The sequence below is a fragment of the Leucoraja erinacea genome, chromosome 39 (assembly GCF_028641065.1).
Source record: "Leucoraja erinacea ecotype New England chromosome 39, Leri_hhj_1, whole genome shotgun sequence".
Taxonomy (NCBI): domain Eukaryota; kingdom Metazoa; phylum Chordata; class Chondrichthyes; order Rajiformes; family Rajidae; genus Leucoraja; species Leucoraja erinaceus.
The window spans coordinates 5,281,159-5,297,608 of NC_073415.1; the positions used below are offsets into that span (position 1 = coordinate 5,281,159).

The following is a 16,450-nucleotide window of genomic DNA, read 5'->3' on the forward strand; positions in this document are numbered from 1 at the left end:
ATACAACCTGGTCAGTACACAAAAGTAAATGCTCATTAATATTTGCTCCTGCACAAATCATCATCTATGAATGTTTCATCAGTGAAAATCTATGTCTCTTGTGAAACGAACTGCCGTCTAATGAACCCTGCCTGAAGTTACCTTTGAGAGCAAATAATTCATAGCTAATCTAAGCTGAAGGACAAATTTGTAAATTCCATGAATTGCCAGCACTACCTTATCAGAGTATGTTATTGATGAGTATTGCCTTGTCTGTAACTTGATATTTGACCCTATGCCTTACTTGTATCTAGCAGTCAATTATGCTTATACTGTGCTCACGGAGATTCAAGGACCTGTTTAAGTTTATAACATGATAATAATAAATGGAGACAATGTTCTTCATGTTCCACTGTTCACTTACTTCAATGTGAGTGGGTGCAGTAACGGAATGATTAAAGTCCCGAATCTTGTTACATCAAGTAATAAATCAATCTTTTTGATGACTTATGAACTGTCTCTGAGAAAAGTTATGCTCGGAAGCTATAGGACAAAATACCAGGCTATCTCCAGTGATGTCCACCATTTAACCTGCCCTATTATCTACTTGCCTCTTGATTTCAGACCCATATATTACTTAAATTTTGTATAGAAATCTGTAACTCAAGAAAAGTAACAAGAGATTAAATAAAGACAACTTCAAATGGTGAATAATTATTTTGTCACAGCTACGCAGCATGTGCACAAACTGTGGTGCAACTGTGTGAACTCCTGAATTTTTAATCAGTTTTTTCACACATACATTAATCGCTAGCCATTTTATTATTATTTTATCTGAATCGGAAATGTTTAGCTCCTGGGGGGGGCAAATATTTTGATGTCATGGACATGAAAAATCTTCCAAAAATATTGTTATATGCTAAATACTAAATATTATAAAAATAAATTAGTATAGAAATTTACAGATGGAGTTAATATGCCCGAAAATGAATAACATATACAGATGATATACACAGTGCCCTCCATAATGTTTGGGGCAAAGATCCATTGTTTATTTATTTGCCTCTGTACTCCACAATGTTTTGAAATATCTAGTATAGATTTAGTTTAGTTTTAGTTTAGAGATACAGCGCGGAAACGGGCCCTTCAGCCCACCCAGTCCGCACCGACCAGTAATCCCCGCACATTAACACTATCCTACACACATTAGTGACAATTTACACGTATATCAGCTAATTAACCTACAAACCTGTACGTCTTTGGAGTGTGGCAGGAAACCAAAGATCTCGGAGGAAACCCACGCAGTTACGGGGAGAACGTACAAACTCCTACAGACAGCACCCGTAGTCGGGATCGAACCCGGGTCTCCGTCGCTGCAAGTGCTGTAAGGCAGCAACTCTACCGCTGCGCCACCGTGATTAGTGTGATTTGGGCATTTGCATTTTTGGAAGGCTTCTGATTTCCACTCAAAGGGTTGGCGAAAAAGGTTTGAGCATGTGGAATTGGAACTAATAGACTAGCTTGAATTGAGAGTTGGACAGTAAAAAACATAGTGGGTATAAATTGTTCCCTTTCATTGAGTGCCATGGGAATTGGAGCTTTGGTCCCAAATTTACCACAATTGTTATTGACACTTTAGCCAATGGGACAAAATGACACAAAATAGTGTGGATGTGAGTTGTGCTGAGGATGTGAAGAAGTGATAGAGTCAAGCTAAATAATTTGGCAGTTGGAATAGAAAGTATAAAAATGTGTGATTATCTGCTTTGGTAGAAAAATCAGAAATGCTGAATTTTTAAAGCAGCCCAAGGGACTTGGATATCCTTGTATATCGAGTGCACAGGTTCGATTTGAATCCCCTTCCAAATTATTTTCATGGATTAGGTTTACGAGCTGGTGTAAATAAAATAATAAACTAATTCTATTAAGCAATAATATGAACTTGTTGGAGGGACTGGGAGCTCTCCTGCTCTCTTAATCTTGATTCAAAGGTAGACAAAATGCTGGGTTAACTCAGCGGGTCAGACAGCATCTCTGCCGAGAAGGAATGGGTGATGTTTCAGGTCAAGACCCTTCATACTGATTCATATTAATGTAACAGTTGACTAATCTTTATTCATATTAATGTAACAGTTGTTAGTTATTGTGGAATGTGTGTGAAATTAATAAAAAATGCATTTGTCAAAATTGTAAAGCAAACTAAATTAAGTGGGAAGGTATGTCAAAATCAATTCTTAATGCTCGAAGTATGATGGCTGCATTAAAGTAGGAGCTCATCGTGGCTTTATATTGAGTGAAGACATTCGGGTTGATTCAGCATAGCTTCCTCATGCACACTTGATTACCATAAATGAATGCCCATGAAGCTGCTGGAATATCAAGACTCATAAGTTGCTGTCTTGGACTTGGGTAGTCCGTTGCTAAAATCATTCTGATTCAAAGTATGAAAATAATTTGCAATGTGGCCTGTTCCTAAATATAATTCTCAGCGTTTAGCCTTGACCTCATTAGTCCACGACGAGTATTCAAAAGCACTCTACAATGATTGAATCCAATAAGTCAGGAATTTGAACTTGTGCTTAAATTAATAACTTTCATGCGAATGCAGGTCGTTCTGCTATAATGCATGTTTCCATAATACTCAGTGGATGGAACACAATTGATGAGTTGGGGAACATTATCAGTTTTATACAGGCTGAATTAGTTGTATGGGGAGCTAGAGAATCACTTAAAGTTGCTTTGGAAATTGACAAGCAGAAAAAGATAGCCCCTTTGGGGAAAATAAAAACAGTCCGTTGTTCCGTTGTTTCCACATAACTTCCCTGCAATAATCAGAGGCCGTTGTCTCTTAAGAACAGCCTGCAAGTTTCACCTTAGATACCCATTGAAATTGACAAATGTAATCAGTTCAATTGACATTCTATGATACTTTAATATTTTCAATATTCAATATTCAAAATATTTTCACTATTAAAAAGTCCCTCATTTGTAACTTGGTTATTGCGAATCTAAAACTCTCTTGCCCCAGACCCTCCGTTCTCCATTGTCAACATTGTTTTAAATTTTCCGTGACACGAGATTTCGCTCGAACGCAATTATCACATTACAGCAGAACTGAGTACTATTCCGTGTGAGGTCTTCTCTACTTGGAATGGCTTCATTGCTTTGCTGTCCTTTATTTTTACTGACCCCAAATTTGTAACCTGGTGTATCCTGCATTTATTTTTGTTTGCAAAAAGTGAATTTCCCTGAGTGATAGACCTTGTCATACATCTGTTGTTTCCTTAATCATTATTCTCTATCCACTTATATTAGGAGAAAACTATTAAATTATCAATCTGTTCAATATTTTAGAGTTTCATTCTTTTAGACAGAATATGTTTAATTTGCTTGTTATGACGGGGAGAAGTAGCGTTATGAATTGGGTCCATTTTCTCATAGATGCCCTGACGGTGTTTGCAGTAAAATTTGAGGTTGGCACCTAATTAACTTGAACATTTAGAGGTTAACCAGTTTAACTTCATTTTGGCTGATTCTTCAAATTGAGTTGAAATGACAATTATGGAGCTTGTTTAAAACATTTTAAGAATAGATAAGTAAGAATTGTGACTCCTTCCTAATGTATTAATGTACAACACTGTCTTAAGTAGTGCCTATAATTGATAGTAATCAACAAAACCCAAAGGTAAATTGCAACTTAAAACTGTAGACAAGCCAGTTAGTTTCAGTATTGATGTTTAGCAGATTACTTAGTCCTGTTACTTACACAATAATTCTCTTTGTACAGCTGAGAAGCATGACGTAAGCATGGATGTGGGAGGCCCATCAAGGATGAGAAGCAGCAGCAGTTCTTCTGAGTCAGACAGTAGCAGTGACTCCAGCTCCTCTGAGAGCAACGACTCTGAAACAGGTTAGCGTCAATTCTTTCAGTAATTGAGCCTGTTGCTAGCCTGGCGCTGGCAAAGTCTGTTTCCCCTCTGCCCCACGTACTCTCTGTAAACCACCCATCGTAGTTTCCAACCGACAACCAGTGACTTCTAATTATCACTGCAATACATACAGTTTGCCAGATTAATGGAGCTTTTTACCAGTAGTTCCTTGTGTTAAAAGAACAACATGTCTGGAAGAAATTCTAGCGCTAGTCTGTTTAAGCTGCATAGAAAAAGTGCAATAATGCTGACAGTGACCATTGAAAGCCATAAAAAGAGCTTAAGTTGCACTTAAATTAGAAAGCAGCTTCAACAGAGAAAATTATTTTGCTCTTGGAAAAAGCAGGATTGGTTTTTTTCTACCTCGTCTTTTGAAAGATCGACGTTTGACTACCAGCAAATGAAATTTGCTTCACCTGTCTAAAAAAAAATGTATGAAGGATTTCTGGTCAGGACATGCAGTTGGAATGCTGTTTACAAAACATGGCGTTCACCTGAGTGCAGTTCGTGTAGCATTTCAGATGGTTGGTGCTAACACAGATCTGCTGTGAAAGGGGCAGGTTTCAAGATATTCCCCAACTCCATGTGCACTGTGGACTCTTGCGCAGTAAGGTACATGTGCATTGTCTAAATTTGATTATATAAACAGTGAGAGGACAGCAAAAGGAGGAGAAAAAACCTGGTGGGCTACAGATCTTTATCCTTTTCAACTGTTACAATTGGCAAAAAATTATCTACATCCTGCGTTCTACTACTACACCTTCATGGCCGTCGACTCAGTGAGATTTCGCATTTAAAGCAAGTAAGCTATTTAATTATGTACCATTATTTTTTTTTGCTATTGTAGAAAATGCCCGGTTAGTTAGTTGCAAGGCTGTCCCTTAATCTTGGAGCCGGTTATTTCAAACTTTGCTTGTATATTTTCTCTTGCATCAGACGTAGTTTAAAATGATGGTCTTGTAATTTACCACCTAGATATTTCCACTTAACTATAATTTTCAGAAAAGACCAGTTGTGCATATATGACCACGTCAGATCTTGTTAATTGTCACTACCCACAACAGAGTCATTGCTGAACATTTGAACTAAAATCCTATCATATCCTGTGATTAAGTTGCACACCATTAAAATATGTTTAATACACAGGCTTTCATTCAGTCAAGAGTTCTGTCCTGAAGATTGTTTGAGGGCTGCAATTTGACAGGACCCCTTAACCCAAGCCCCCTCTTCCTTGTTCCTGATTGCTTCCACTGACTGCAGAGGAATTGTCTACAGGGCTGACTCGTAACCTAGCTAATTATAAAAATGTGGAAAAGTGCGGTCAAGTTTTCTGGAAGCTTGTTTTCTAGTCTTGTAGATCATTTCAAATTTTTCAACTCTTCAATTTTGACCTTCAGAGTTCTTTAGTTGCTCTCCTTTCCCTCTCTCTAACCCCCCCCCCCCATCCAAATGTCATGAAATCAAAGCATTTTTTCCACTGAAATATGAGTAATTGATATTCTGATTAGGAATAATTGAGCATAAGGTTTCTAATTAACATTATGTGCACCTCCAGTTTAGTGGGTAATTTCATTATGTACATTAGTTGGTCATTCAAGATTCGGTTACAGACCGATTAAGGTGCTCTTGCTGTGTGTATTTAATATATCCAAGATAATTGTCAACAGTTTTATTTTTGTAATGTTCATGCGTGTTACGGTATGTATGGTCTTTGGATATTGTGATTTCTTACACAAATGCTATCTTTGAGATGAGTAATTTTTTTTAGTTGTAAGCTGTACCTTTCTACAGATTGAATTGTGTAATAGCCACAGAGTGCGGAGTTTGGAACTGAGAGGTCAGCCGGCTGCATATTACATTGTTCCTGCTGTGATTATCATACAAGTACAAGATAAAATCTTGTATTGGGGCTGGGTCGTAGATGTGTTTGGATGTTGAGGCATGTAAACTGCACAGAGCTGGGAAGTCCAAAAGCTTCCTTCAGAGTTAACACATTGGATTTAGTAAATACATCTAATAAAATACAATTGCAAGTATTGAGAAGTATTTTTAAATGTACAGCACAGCTCGGTAATATTGCACCATCTGTCTTTATTTTGTGAGAAGGCGAGAGCCTAATTGTAGAGAGCTAACATTTTGGGATGTAGCAAACTCGATTTAAACCAAAACAAAAAGTTGAAGTATATAGAACAATTTTTCAAAGATGTATAAAAATTTGTGAATTGTCGGCCAACGATGGGTATATGCCTGTGAAGACGAGTTCAGACAAATGGATTTTGTGCGATTCCTCAAATTTCTATGTTATTGGATTTTACAATGAGAGTAATATTTCATATTCTTAGATATGATGGGTCACAAATTTTTTGGATGAAACATTGTAATTAAATTCATATTTAGTGCTTTGCTGTTGCTCGCACTGCTTAAAGTTATCAAACGTGCGCTCCTAGATATCCATATTGGATGTTAAGATAATTTGATTACTGGAGGCAGCACAGCATTGCTTGATTGAGTTCATCTCCAATACCCTATTCCCATTTAGATGTTTGAATTTTCACTCGGGTGCTGCAGAAATGCTCGAGAATCCAATGAGAATTTTGTGATATAATGCCAGCTGTTATATTCTGGTTCAAATCCACTGATTCATCACAGATTAATATTCAAACCTCGAACCTTTCTACTCTGCCAAGCATTGGTTTCACCTTCAGATTGTTGGTCATCCATGTACACATCGTATTATGCCGGTGTATTAAGATGTGATCAGATTTTCAATCTAAATGGCCGGCTTTGTGCTCAACATATGCACCTATTACAGTTCATATTGTCATCACAGTATTTTTTTACTGTTGAATTTTCAGCAAGGTTTGCAGAGATACAAATTGTGCTTTGGAACTTTGGAATATTTCCTTGCGTTACATGCCACAGAAAGATTTTAAGTTTTAAACTGTTTAGTTGCAATGATGCAGAGAGCATTTGATTTTTGTTCTTCAGATCAGCTCCCACCTTTTGGAAATTTCTGGCAACCCCCACTGAGGGTGAATTTTCTGCAGTAACGATTTCTTTGTGCATTTTTGTACCGAGGTTATTGGTGCTCCCATCAGCTTTTGATTCTCCCGAGGCAGAAGAATGTATAATGGAGCACAAGTCATTGAGTGAAAGAAGAACAAATGACTTTATTGACATTCAAGTTATTTGGGGAGTTATCACCCATTGTGTGTATTGCATCACTTATATTTGTATTAAATTCTTCCAACCACTGCTATCCTTGGTGATCTGACACAAAAGGATAAATAGTTTCACCCTTGTCATGCAAGTAAACATCTTCTCTTACCTGTCAATAACCTTTAGTGAAATTCTTATGGAAGTGAAGTAATCTGCAGTATCACTGTATGTGACTTTGCATCTTTCTTTAATTTATTGAGATTTGTGACAGTATTTCAAGTCTGGTGGATTTAATGCACTTGCATCATACCTCATTCCCCTGAATATTTATCGTGATTGCCTTCACCATTGGAAGTTACAATCTCACTTGTTTGTCACGGTAGAAATTGACCAGTATGGCAATATTGGTTCTGCTTTTAAAGGCAGGTGATATTTGAGCCATTCAGAATTGTTGGTAAATTTGAAGCCATCGTTTCAGCTCATAAATATTTCAGACTGAATATTTTGAAATTCTTTAACTTTACGCTTTAATTTTTTTTTAAAGTGCATTAAAATTTGTACACATCTGACATGCATGATTTTAAACACTGGTGAGACTTGCTTTTTTTAGAAAAAAGTGTATAAATAAAAAGATTTAATCTGCAGGTTTTCAAACCTTGATATTTCTTCCGGGGCAAATTCTGTGATGGTGTGGTTGGTTTTATTGTTGGTATACTTACGCTGGAGGTGTTTTTGACTGTGGGGCTGGACATTTGCCTTTGAAAGAGTCTTGGCCGCAAGTCTAAAATGCATTTCTTGGAGAAAAATTAATTATGTGGCAGCCTTATTTTGTAACAAATTGAATTTGCCTATTTGGGAACTAAAATCCTAGTCTTTTGGATAGGAATTGGTGCTGCAATCTTTTTTAGGATTGGGTTGAATTATTCTGAGAATGGTGCTGTGTGGTCTCTGAAAAAGGCCCTAATTATTGTGCATTTGCTACTACAGTTTAATATATCACTTTAAATCTAAATTGGCGCGGGATCAAGGATGGTGTCACACTTGCCAGTCTCTCGACCAGATTGGTGATGGTTGGGAATGGCTCATTACAATTCTTTCTTTGTTGTTGGTGCAGGGTTTCAGTGGATCATAGCCATATGTTTAAAATCAATATTTGTATGGATTCATACATTGCATTCAAGCAGAAATAATGTTGTTATCGAGGTATTTCGTTAAATATCCTTTTGAATCCAAGTAGCAGAACAGAAACCTTAACTTCTCTTTGAACTGGCATTGCTGGCCCCTCAGTCAAAACTTTAGCACTCGTTGGCTACTTTGTTTTTTAACTTTTTTAAAAAGAAATTTGTAAGCCAAAACAGATGTGATTTTTTTGGGGGGAAAAGAAACTGGACATTGTATTCCAATTTATTGTGATAAAAAAAATTCACTGTTCCAAAACTGTTGTTTTGTATGCAATTGTATATCTTATTTATTTTGACTTGCATATTTTGTAATGGTGAACATTCTTTTTGCTTTTAAAACACATGTATTTTACTTTTGACTTTGGGGTCACAGGGATCGATTGGTTGGTTGGAATAGCTGTTTTATATGGATCGCATGAAAGAAAAAAAGCAGAGCTTGCATAGTGATTGGCAGTTAATAAAATGAGATTGAAAGCTGTATTTCTGGTAAAAACAGCTGTTAAACAACTGGACCTTAGAACACTTTACATTGCCTGTTACCCAAGTGTCAGTTATTGAGTTGCTTTGTTTGTAGACAGACTCGTTCCTGTAGCTGAAATAAAGTGGCCACATTGTGTTCTTATCAGTTGAGTTAATTGAGCTGATATATCATTAAAATGGGAAGCAGCAATACATGTCCATGTTATTATGTATTTTAATTCCAGATACCACAAAGTAGAACTGTTCAAAGACATTCAGAAGGGTTGCCACTTGGCTTAAATAGATTCATGAAATTGGCACCCATGACAATTTTAGCAGACAACACAATTACATTTCTATATAATTGGCTTATACTTTCCAAGGAACAGAATACTCTGCATGAACTTATACAATACAGGCACTCGGCCCTTTGGACCAGTGAAGACCATGACATTCACTCTCTTATTCTTTCTCTCCCTTTTCTTGCTCTCTCTGTCCCACCCCCCCCCCCTTCTCTCAGTCCACCCCCTTCTCTCTGTCCACTCCCCCCTTCTCTCTGTCCACCCCCCCCTTCTCTCTGTCCCCCCCCCCCTTCTCTCTGTCCTGTCCCCCCCCCCTTCTCTCTGTCCCACCCCCCTTCTCTCTGTCCCCCACCCCCCCTCTCTGTCCTCACCCCCCTTCTCTCTGTCCACCCCCCTTCTCTCTGTCCACCCCCCTTCTCCTGTCCACCCCCCTTCTCTCTGTCCACCCCCCTTCTCTCTGTCCACCCCCCTTCTCTCTGTCACCCCCCCTTCTCTCTGTCCACCCCCTTCTCTCACCCCCCCTCTCTTCTCTCTGTCCACCCCCCCCCTCTCTCTGCCCACCCCCCCCCTCCTCCCCACCCCTCTCCTCTCTGCCCACCCCCCTCCTCTCTGCCCACCCCCCTCCTCTCTGCCCCCCCCCTTCTCTCTGTCCACCCCCCTTCTTCTCTCTGTCCACCCCCCTTCTCTCTGTCCACCCCCCTTCTCTCTGTCCACCCCCCTTCTCTCTGTCCCACCCCTTCTCTCTGTCCCCCCCCTTCTCTCTGTCCCCCCCCTTCTCTCTGTCCACCCCCCCTTCTCTCTGTCCACCCCCCCTTCTCTCTGTCCCCCCCCTTCTCTCTGTCCCCCCCCCCCTTCTCTCTGTCCCCCCCCCTTCTCTCTGTCCAGCCCCCCCTTCTCTCTGTCCACCCCCCCTTCTCTCTGTCCCCCCCTTCTCTCTGTCCACCCCCCCTTCTCTCTGTCCACCCCCCCCTTCTCTCTGTCCCCCCCCCTTCTCTCTGTCCACCCCCCCTTCTCTCTGTCCACCCCCCCTTCTCTCTGTCCACCCCCCCTTCTCTCTGTCCACCCCCCCTTCTCTCTGTCCACCCCCCTTCTCTCTGTCCACCCCCCTTCTCTCTGTCCACCCCCCTTCTCTCTGTCCACCCCACATATGTTCATCGACTATTTCTCTCACATATGTTCATCGACTATTTCTCTCCTCACCTTTTACTCTTGCATCTCACCCACTGGCACTAAATTGCATTGGGAAGTTATCCTGTCAACTACCATGTCTTTGGGTTGTGGGAGGAAATGGATGCACCTGGAAGAAACCCACATAGTCGCAGAGAACATGCAAACTCCACCCAGACACGCGATATGAATTCCAGAGGTAAGAAAGATAATAATGCAATCCTGACTGCTCTTGCTCATTCATATTTCTATAAACCGATGTCAACCCAAAATCAATTTCATCTTACAAGAATTCCCCTTTGCCTGTTACTCCTGTTGGTGACCTACCTTTGACTCCCAGTTGATAGACACCTTTTTGAATTCTTCTTTTTGAACACATACATGACTAATAGCCCACTAACTCAAGTATTCCCGAGCTGGAGAGCTTTGAGGTATTTAAACTCACATTCTGATTTCTTGAGCCATTCTTGATTGTGTTCACCGTCAACGGGCATGCATTCAAGACCCTGATGCCTTTTAAATAATAAAAATCCTCCTATAAACTTCTATATTTTGTTGTATATAACTCAAACTACTCCTTGGCCAAGCATCTGAACATCTTCACTGACATTTGCCACAGTACCACATTTGGTTAATAATAGTCCTGTTAAACTCCATGGGGTCTTGCTGTGGCAAATGTGTTATCTCACTACCGGTTATAGTATTTAAAACATTTTAAGAACATACCACTCCTGAACAGAGGTGCTGTCCTTTAAATTTTGAATGAATGCTTTGGAGACAAGCTCCAAATGGTGTAATGTTTATTCAGTTGCTGTACCTCCCTCTTGAAGTTGTACTAACATGCCTGGATAAATATTGAAACCAACCCAAATGATAGTTTGGGAAACTGCTGGAGCCTGCTTCTCTGTGATTAGGTCTGTTGCCTCACAGCACCACTGATCTGGTGATAGACACAAAGTGCTGGAGCAGAAAAAGGATGGGTGATTCTTCGGGTAGGGACCCTTATTCAGACCCAACATCATCCATCCTTTTTCTCCAGAAATGCTGCTTGACCTGCTGAGTTACTTGACGCTTTGTGTCGATCTTCAGTATATACCAGCATCTGCACCTTTCTACTCCATTGATCTGGATTTAGTCCTGATCTTCAGCGCTGTCTCTTTGGCAGTTGCATATTACACCTATGACCGTGGTTTCCCCAGGTGATTCAGCTCCCTCCCACAGTTGGTAGGTTAATTGACTGCTACAGATTGCCCCAAATGGGTAGGTGGGTTGTAAAATTGATGAGAATGTGGAGAAAGTAGGTACAGGAGCAATTGGTTACTCTGAGCCAGCATCAATTCAATTGGCTGAAATGGTCTTGTATATCATTCCGAAAATTGGAAGTCAATTCCGGAAATTTTTATCCAGTTCACAACAGGAGAAAAACCTAAATCAGTATTGTATGCGACAAATGATGGATACATGCGAGCAAATTGCACCATTGCACTGAATGGTGTGTGTTCTTGAGGCTACAGCAAATTGGATTTGACTTGGGGAAAGAACTGCAGATGCTGGTTTAAATCGAAGGTAGACACAAAATGCTGGAGTAACTCAACGGGACAGGCAGCATCCCTGGAGAGAAGGAATGGGTGAAGTTTCGAGTCGAGGCCCTTCTCAATATCAGTCTGAAGAAGGGTCTCTACCCGAAACGTCACCCATTCCTTCACTCCAGAGATGCTGGCTGTCCCGCTGAGTTACTCCAGCGTTTTGTGTCTACCTTAGATTTGCCTGTACTCTCATAACAGGTCATGCTGGACTCTGACATAAGAATGTCGATAGTATTGGTAAGCATTAGATATTAGACCACATTCTTTCCTTAATCATGACATCCCTAAAGCAAACTAGTGTATCATTTAGGAAACTACCCACCCAGGCATTCCAGGCAACTGTCACTCTTCTATTCTTATAATGTTGCACGACTTGGTTCCACCACAGTCTCTTGCATTGTGGAATTCAGTTTATTGGGAAATTAGGAATGTGAGCCTGTGCTTGGAATCCAAGCGTTTAATATTCCATAGTTTATTTTTGCTCCCAAAGAGTTGAAGTGTCACCTTTGAAGGAATGCAAAGGGCAGAGTCCATTCAAATGATCCCACAATCTATTTGCTGTCAACTGTTGATAGTACAAGCAGGAACATAGTGACAATGGGCTTTGGAATTGGCATGGCTGCAAACCATTTCTTGTGAGATTTAAACACATCCTTTCCAAGTCGCTCGAGTCTGCAATGAGTTCCCAATACAGCATTCATGTGGATCTCAATAATGTCGAGTTTGTACATGGGAATTGGTATTTTCAAAGGCTAATTAGAAATATCCTCCCCTTCTCCCAAATGTGCCTCATCATTACTTCAACTAGATTTGAGGCATAAAGTACATAATCAATCTTTCAAAACTAAATGTACCATAGTTAGAATTGTTTAAATATTTTCAGTTATTACAGAGACTTGGCTTGGTTTGCAATAAAGCTGGATTTTATTTGAAGTGTGAACTGCTGAGTAAATGCATTTATGGATGTTTTCTAACTGCCTCTCAGCCTCAGAGATCCCAGAAAGTTACTTAAAGTTGTTTAACATCGTTGCCTGAATATGTGGTGGAAGAGGTTGTGCTTAATTGAACTCGCCAACATCCTTAGCTGATGACTGTAGCATTGTTAAGTGTGCCCCTTTCAAAATGAACTATTAACTGGATATTTGTTACCAGAAATGCAGCTTTGTGGTATATTTTATTTACTCTTTCTACTTTCTCGTTTAATATGTATCCAATGCATGTTGACTTTCTATATTTGGGGTTAAATTATATGTATTTTTTTTACTTTGTATAGTTTTCTATTTTCATTATTTCTCAAATAAAACAAGTTTACAAACAAGAATGTGTTTGCTTGCTGGGTTGAGTTGTAGACTGTACAGGTCCACATAGGTCCCTGAATTAATTATCTTACACATTTCTATGTCCTGCAATATACTTCATTGTTTTTGGTGACCACCAACACAGGTAAGTTGACAAAACATCAAAAATGATCAATTTAAACCAGATGTCCCATCAAAAATCACATGATAAACTACTGCCATAACTTTCATAAATATTCTATTCCTACTGATTTTTTCCCACAAAGCTCTGGTGAAAATATACAGCAGATCCAGTACATGAGAATGAAAATCACAAGACATAAATAATTAACATGACCACATGCAATCAGAAAGCCCGTTATCTTTTTAATTTCAATATAATATCTTCAACTTGATTTTAATGATCCTAACAAGCTATCCACTCTTGTACACAATGCAGTTTACTCATCTCAGCCTGTTGCCCTTGTCTGCAAATTGAGTCATTTCATTTCAAGCTGTTATTCCATCCGAATAGTGTGATGGTGTTTTAAGAAAATACATTATAGTGGGGAAAATATTTGGAAGGTAGAGTGTGGGTTGTGTTTGCTGCAGCTGAGAAATGTTAGTGGTAAACATCAGCAGAAACCTCAAGAAAATTCTGAGAAAACTGTTTTGGGATTTTAAATGTGACACAAATGACTCCAGTTAGCAATTCATAACTCGTGGGACTGTGCGTGTATAACATTATGGTAAGCATTTGTACTGCTTGCATCTTAAACATTAAACCATTAATCTTGGTATTTCGACTTGGTAATCACCCCTGTGCTTAACAGTTCTATTTCACTTTTGAAAAGTTGCTTAATGATTCACAAGATATTTTTGTGTACCAGAAAGAAGAGGTCCCTTCCCAGTAGCCATTAGACTGTATGGAATACACCCAAGATTACAGGGCATCACAAAGTGAACAATGTTGTTGTGTAAGCAGACATAAATAAACTGGGCTCCACAAGAAACAGTGAGGTGAAGCAGGACCTTCATTGCACACTGCAGTTCTTGAAGAACCGTCAAATTAATGTTTCTGCATCAATCATCTATTAATTTACGGGATCTCTGACACTCCATCATGCTCAAAGCATTATATGAAAGTGTCAACCTAGTTTTTGTTTGAATGAATGAATGATGAATGAATGAATGGATAAGTTTATTGGCCAAGTATTCACATACAATGAATTTGCCTTGGTGCTCCCCTCGCAAGTAACAACACGACACACAGTGACAATTAAGAATGACACACATAAAACATTAATAATAAGACATTACGGTTTAAACATGTGAATGAAATAAAATAACAGAGCAAAATGAGGTTACAGACTTTTGGCTATTGAGTAGAGCTACTACTCGTGGGGAAAAAAAGTTTTAATGCCTGGCTGTGGTGGCTTTGACAGTCCGGTGTCGCCTTCCAGAGGGAAATGCTTCAAAGAGTTAGTGGCCCGGGTGAGAGGGGTCAGAGATGATCTTACCCACTCGCTTCCTGGCCCTTGCAGTGTACAGTTCATCAATGGGGGGGAGGGGGAGAGGGAAGGTTGCAGCCAACAACCTTCTCAGCTGATCAGACGATTCACTGCAGCCTTCGGATGTCGTGCTTGGTGGCTGAGCCAAACCAGACCATGATGGAGAAGGTGAGGACAGACTCTATGATGGCAGTATAGAATTGGACCGTCATTGCCTGTGGCAGATTGTGTTTCCTCAGCTGCCACGGGAAGTACCTCTGTTGGGCCTTTTTAATATGTGGAGTCGATTGCGGCCCCCCATTTCAGGTCCTTGGAGATGATGGTTCCAAGGAACTTAAAAGACTCCACAGATGTGACTGTGATGTTGTTGATGGTGAGGGAAGGGAGGGGGAACTCTCCTAAAGTCTATCAATTCCACTGTCTTAAGAGCATTGAACTCCAGGTTATTACAAAGGCACCAGGACGCCAGCTGTGTCACTTCCTGTCTGTAAACAGATTCCTCCCCCGCCTGGATCAGTCCAATCAGGGTTGTGTCGTCCGCAAACTTGAGAAGCTTGACAGAGGAGTCTGTGGAGGTGCAGTCGTTGGTGTAGAGAGAGGAGAGGAGAGAGTACGCAGCCTTGTGGTCTGCGGGTCCAAGATGTGCTTTCTCAGCCTCACATGCTGCTTCCTGTCTGACAGGAAGTTGGTGATCTACAGACAGAGGGGTTCAGGCACAGTCAACGTGGAGAGTTTAGAGTGTAGTAGCTCTGGCAAAATGGTGTTGAATGCAGGGTTAAAATCAACAAACAAAATCCCTGGTGGTCTAGGTGCTGGAGGATGAAGTGCAGGCCTAGGTTGACTGCATCAACCACTGATCTATTGGCCCGGTATGCAAACTGCAGAGGGCCCAGCAGGGTGTTTGTGATATTTTGCAGCTTGGTTAGCACAGGTCTTTCAAGGATCTTCATGACTGCAGAGGTCAGTGCGACAGGCTTATGGTCAATAAGACCAGTAATCCTTGTCTTTTTGGGTAGAGGGACAATAGTGGAGACTTTGCAGCAGGCAGGGACAGTACAGGTTTGCAGTGGAATGGTTGGACATTTGCCATGTTCCTGGAAGATACCATCAATGCTAAATTTGTGGCTTGAGTGCAGACACATGCAATTTAAAATTACTTAAAACTGAGGCATGTTCAAGCGTTATTTATTTTTTTAAGAGTACATTTTTGCAAGAAGATAATAGTAGTTTAAACAATCTGTACAATTAGCTTAGTTATTAATTCAAACAGACACTAGTAGTAGTAGTAGTGTTACTAGTAATATGCATTAGTTACCTGAAAAAAAATCAGACCAAGAAATATTGCTTTGGAAATAGAAATGTCCTTAATTATTGATTGCTATTTGGACTCAACTGAAATAATAAACATGAACTTGCTTCAAAAGGGATGCGTGAGCCATCTGAAGGGAAGGGAATTTATTGCCTTCACATCTGCCTTGCCCTCTTTGTGCATGTAGGACTTTGGTTCCCTGACTGCAAAATGACATATGGCCTTTGTTTCCATGCTGAAATGGCCAACTTTAAAGACATTCTAAAGAGGATAATTTATCATCTGAAAGCAAGTGTCATTGGAAATAAACAAAGGCAGGGTCATGAACGTAGCAAAGAAATAATGAGCCATGCCGAGTGGCTATGTACAATGAATAGGCCAGCTGATTTATCTTCCCCCTGTAATTCACTCCTCTTGCTATTCTTTCAATCTGCTTTCTTCTCCTCACCCGACCAGTATTCTGCCACCCTCTCCAAACTTACGCAGACATTGCTGTCAACTTGCAGCCTCAAGTTGTCATTCTTTAATACACCAGTTCCAATTAGAGGGGGAAAATATGCCATTACTCCTTCCTGAATGTCTTTTGATGCA

The 16,450-nt window shown here is 40.1% G+C and overlaps 1 protein-coding gene across 9 annotated transcripts in view; it reads left to right on the forward strand.

The window, feature by feature from the left end:
* brd4 (bromodomain containing 4) overlaps window positions 1-16,450 on the forward strand; it is a 133,525-nt gene that overhangs the window by 94,392 nt on the left and 22,683 nt on the right. For all 9 annotated transcript variants that reach the window (XM_055664100.1, XM_055664107.1, XM_055664106.1 and 6 more), the window contains one exon: window positions 3,767-3,889. In XM_055664100.1, coding sequence (XP_055520075.1) covers window positions 3,767-3,889 — 123 coding nt within the window. The remainder of the gene's footprint in view (window positions 1-3,766; window positions 3,890-16,450) is intronic.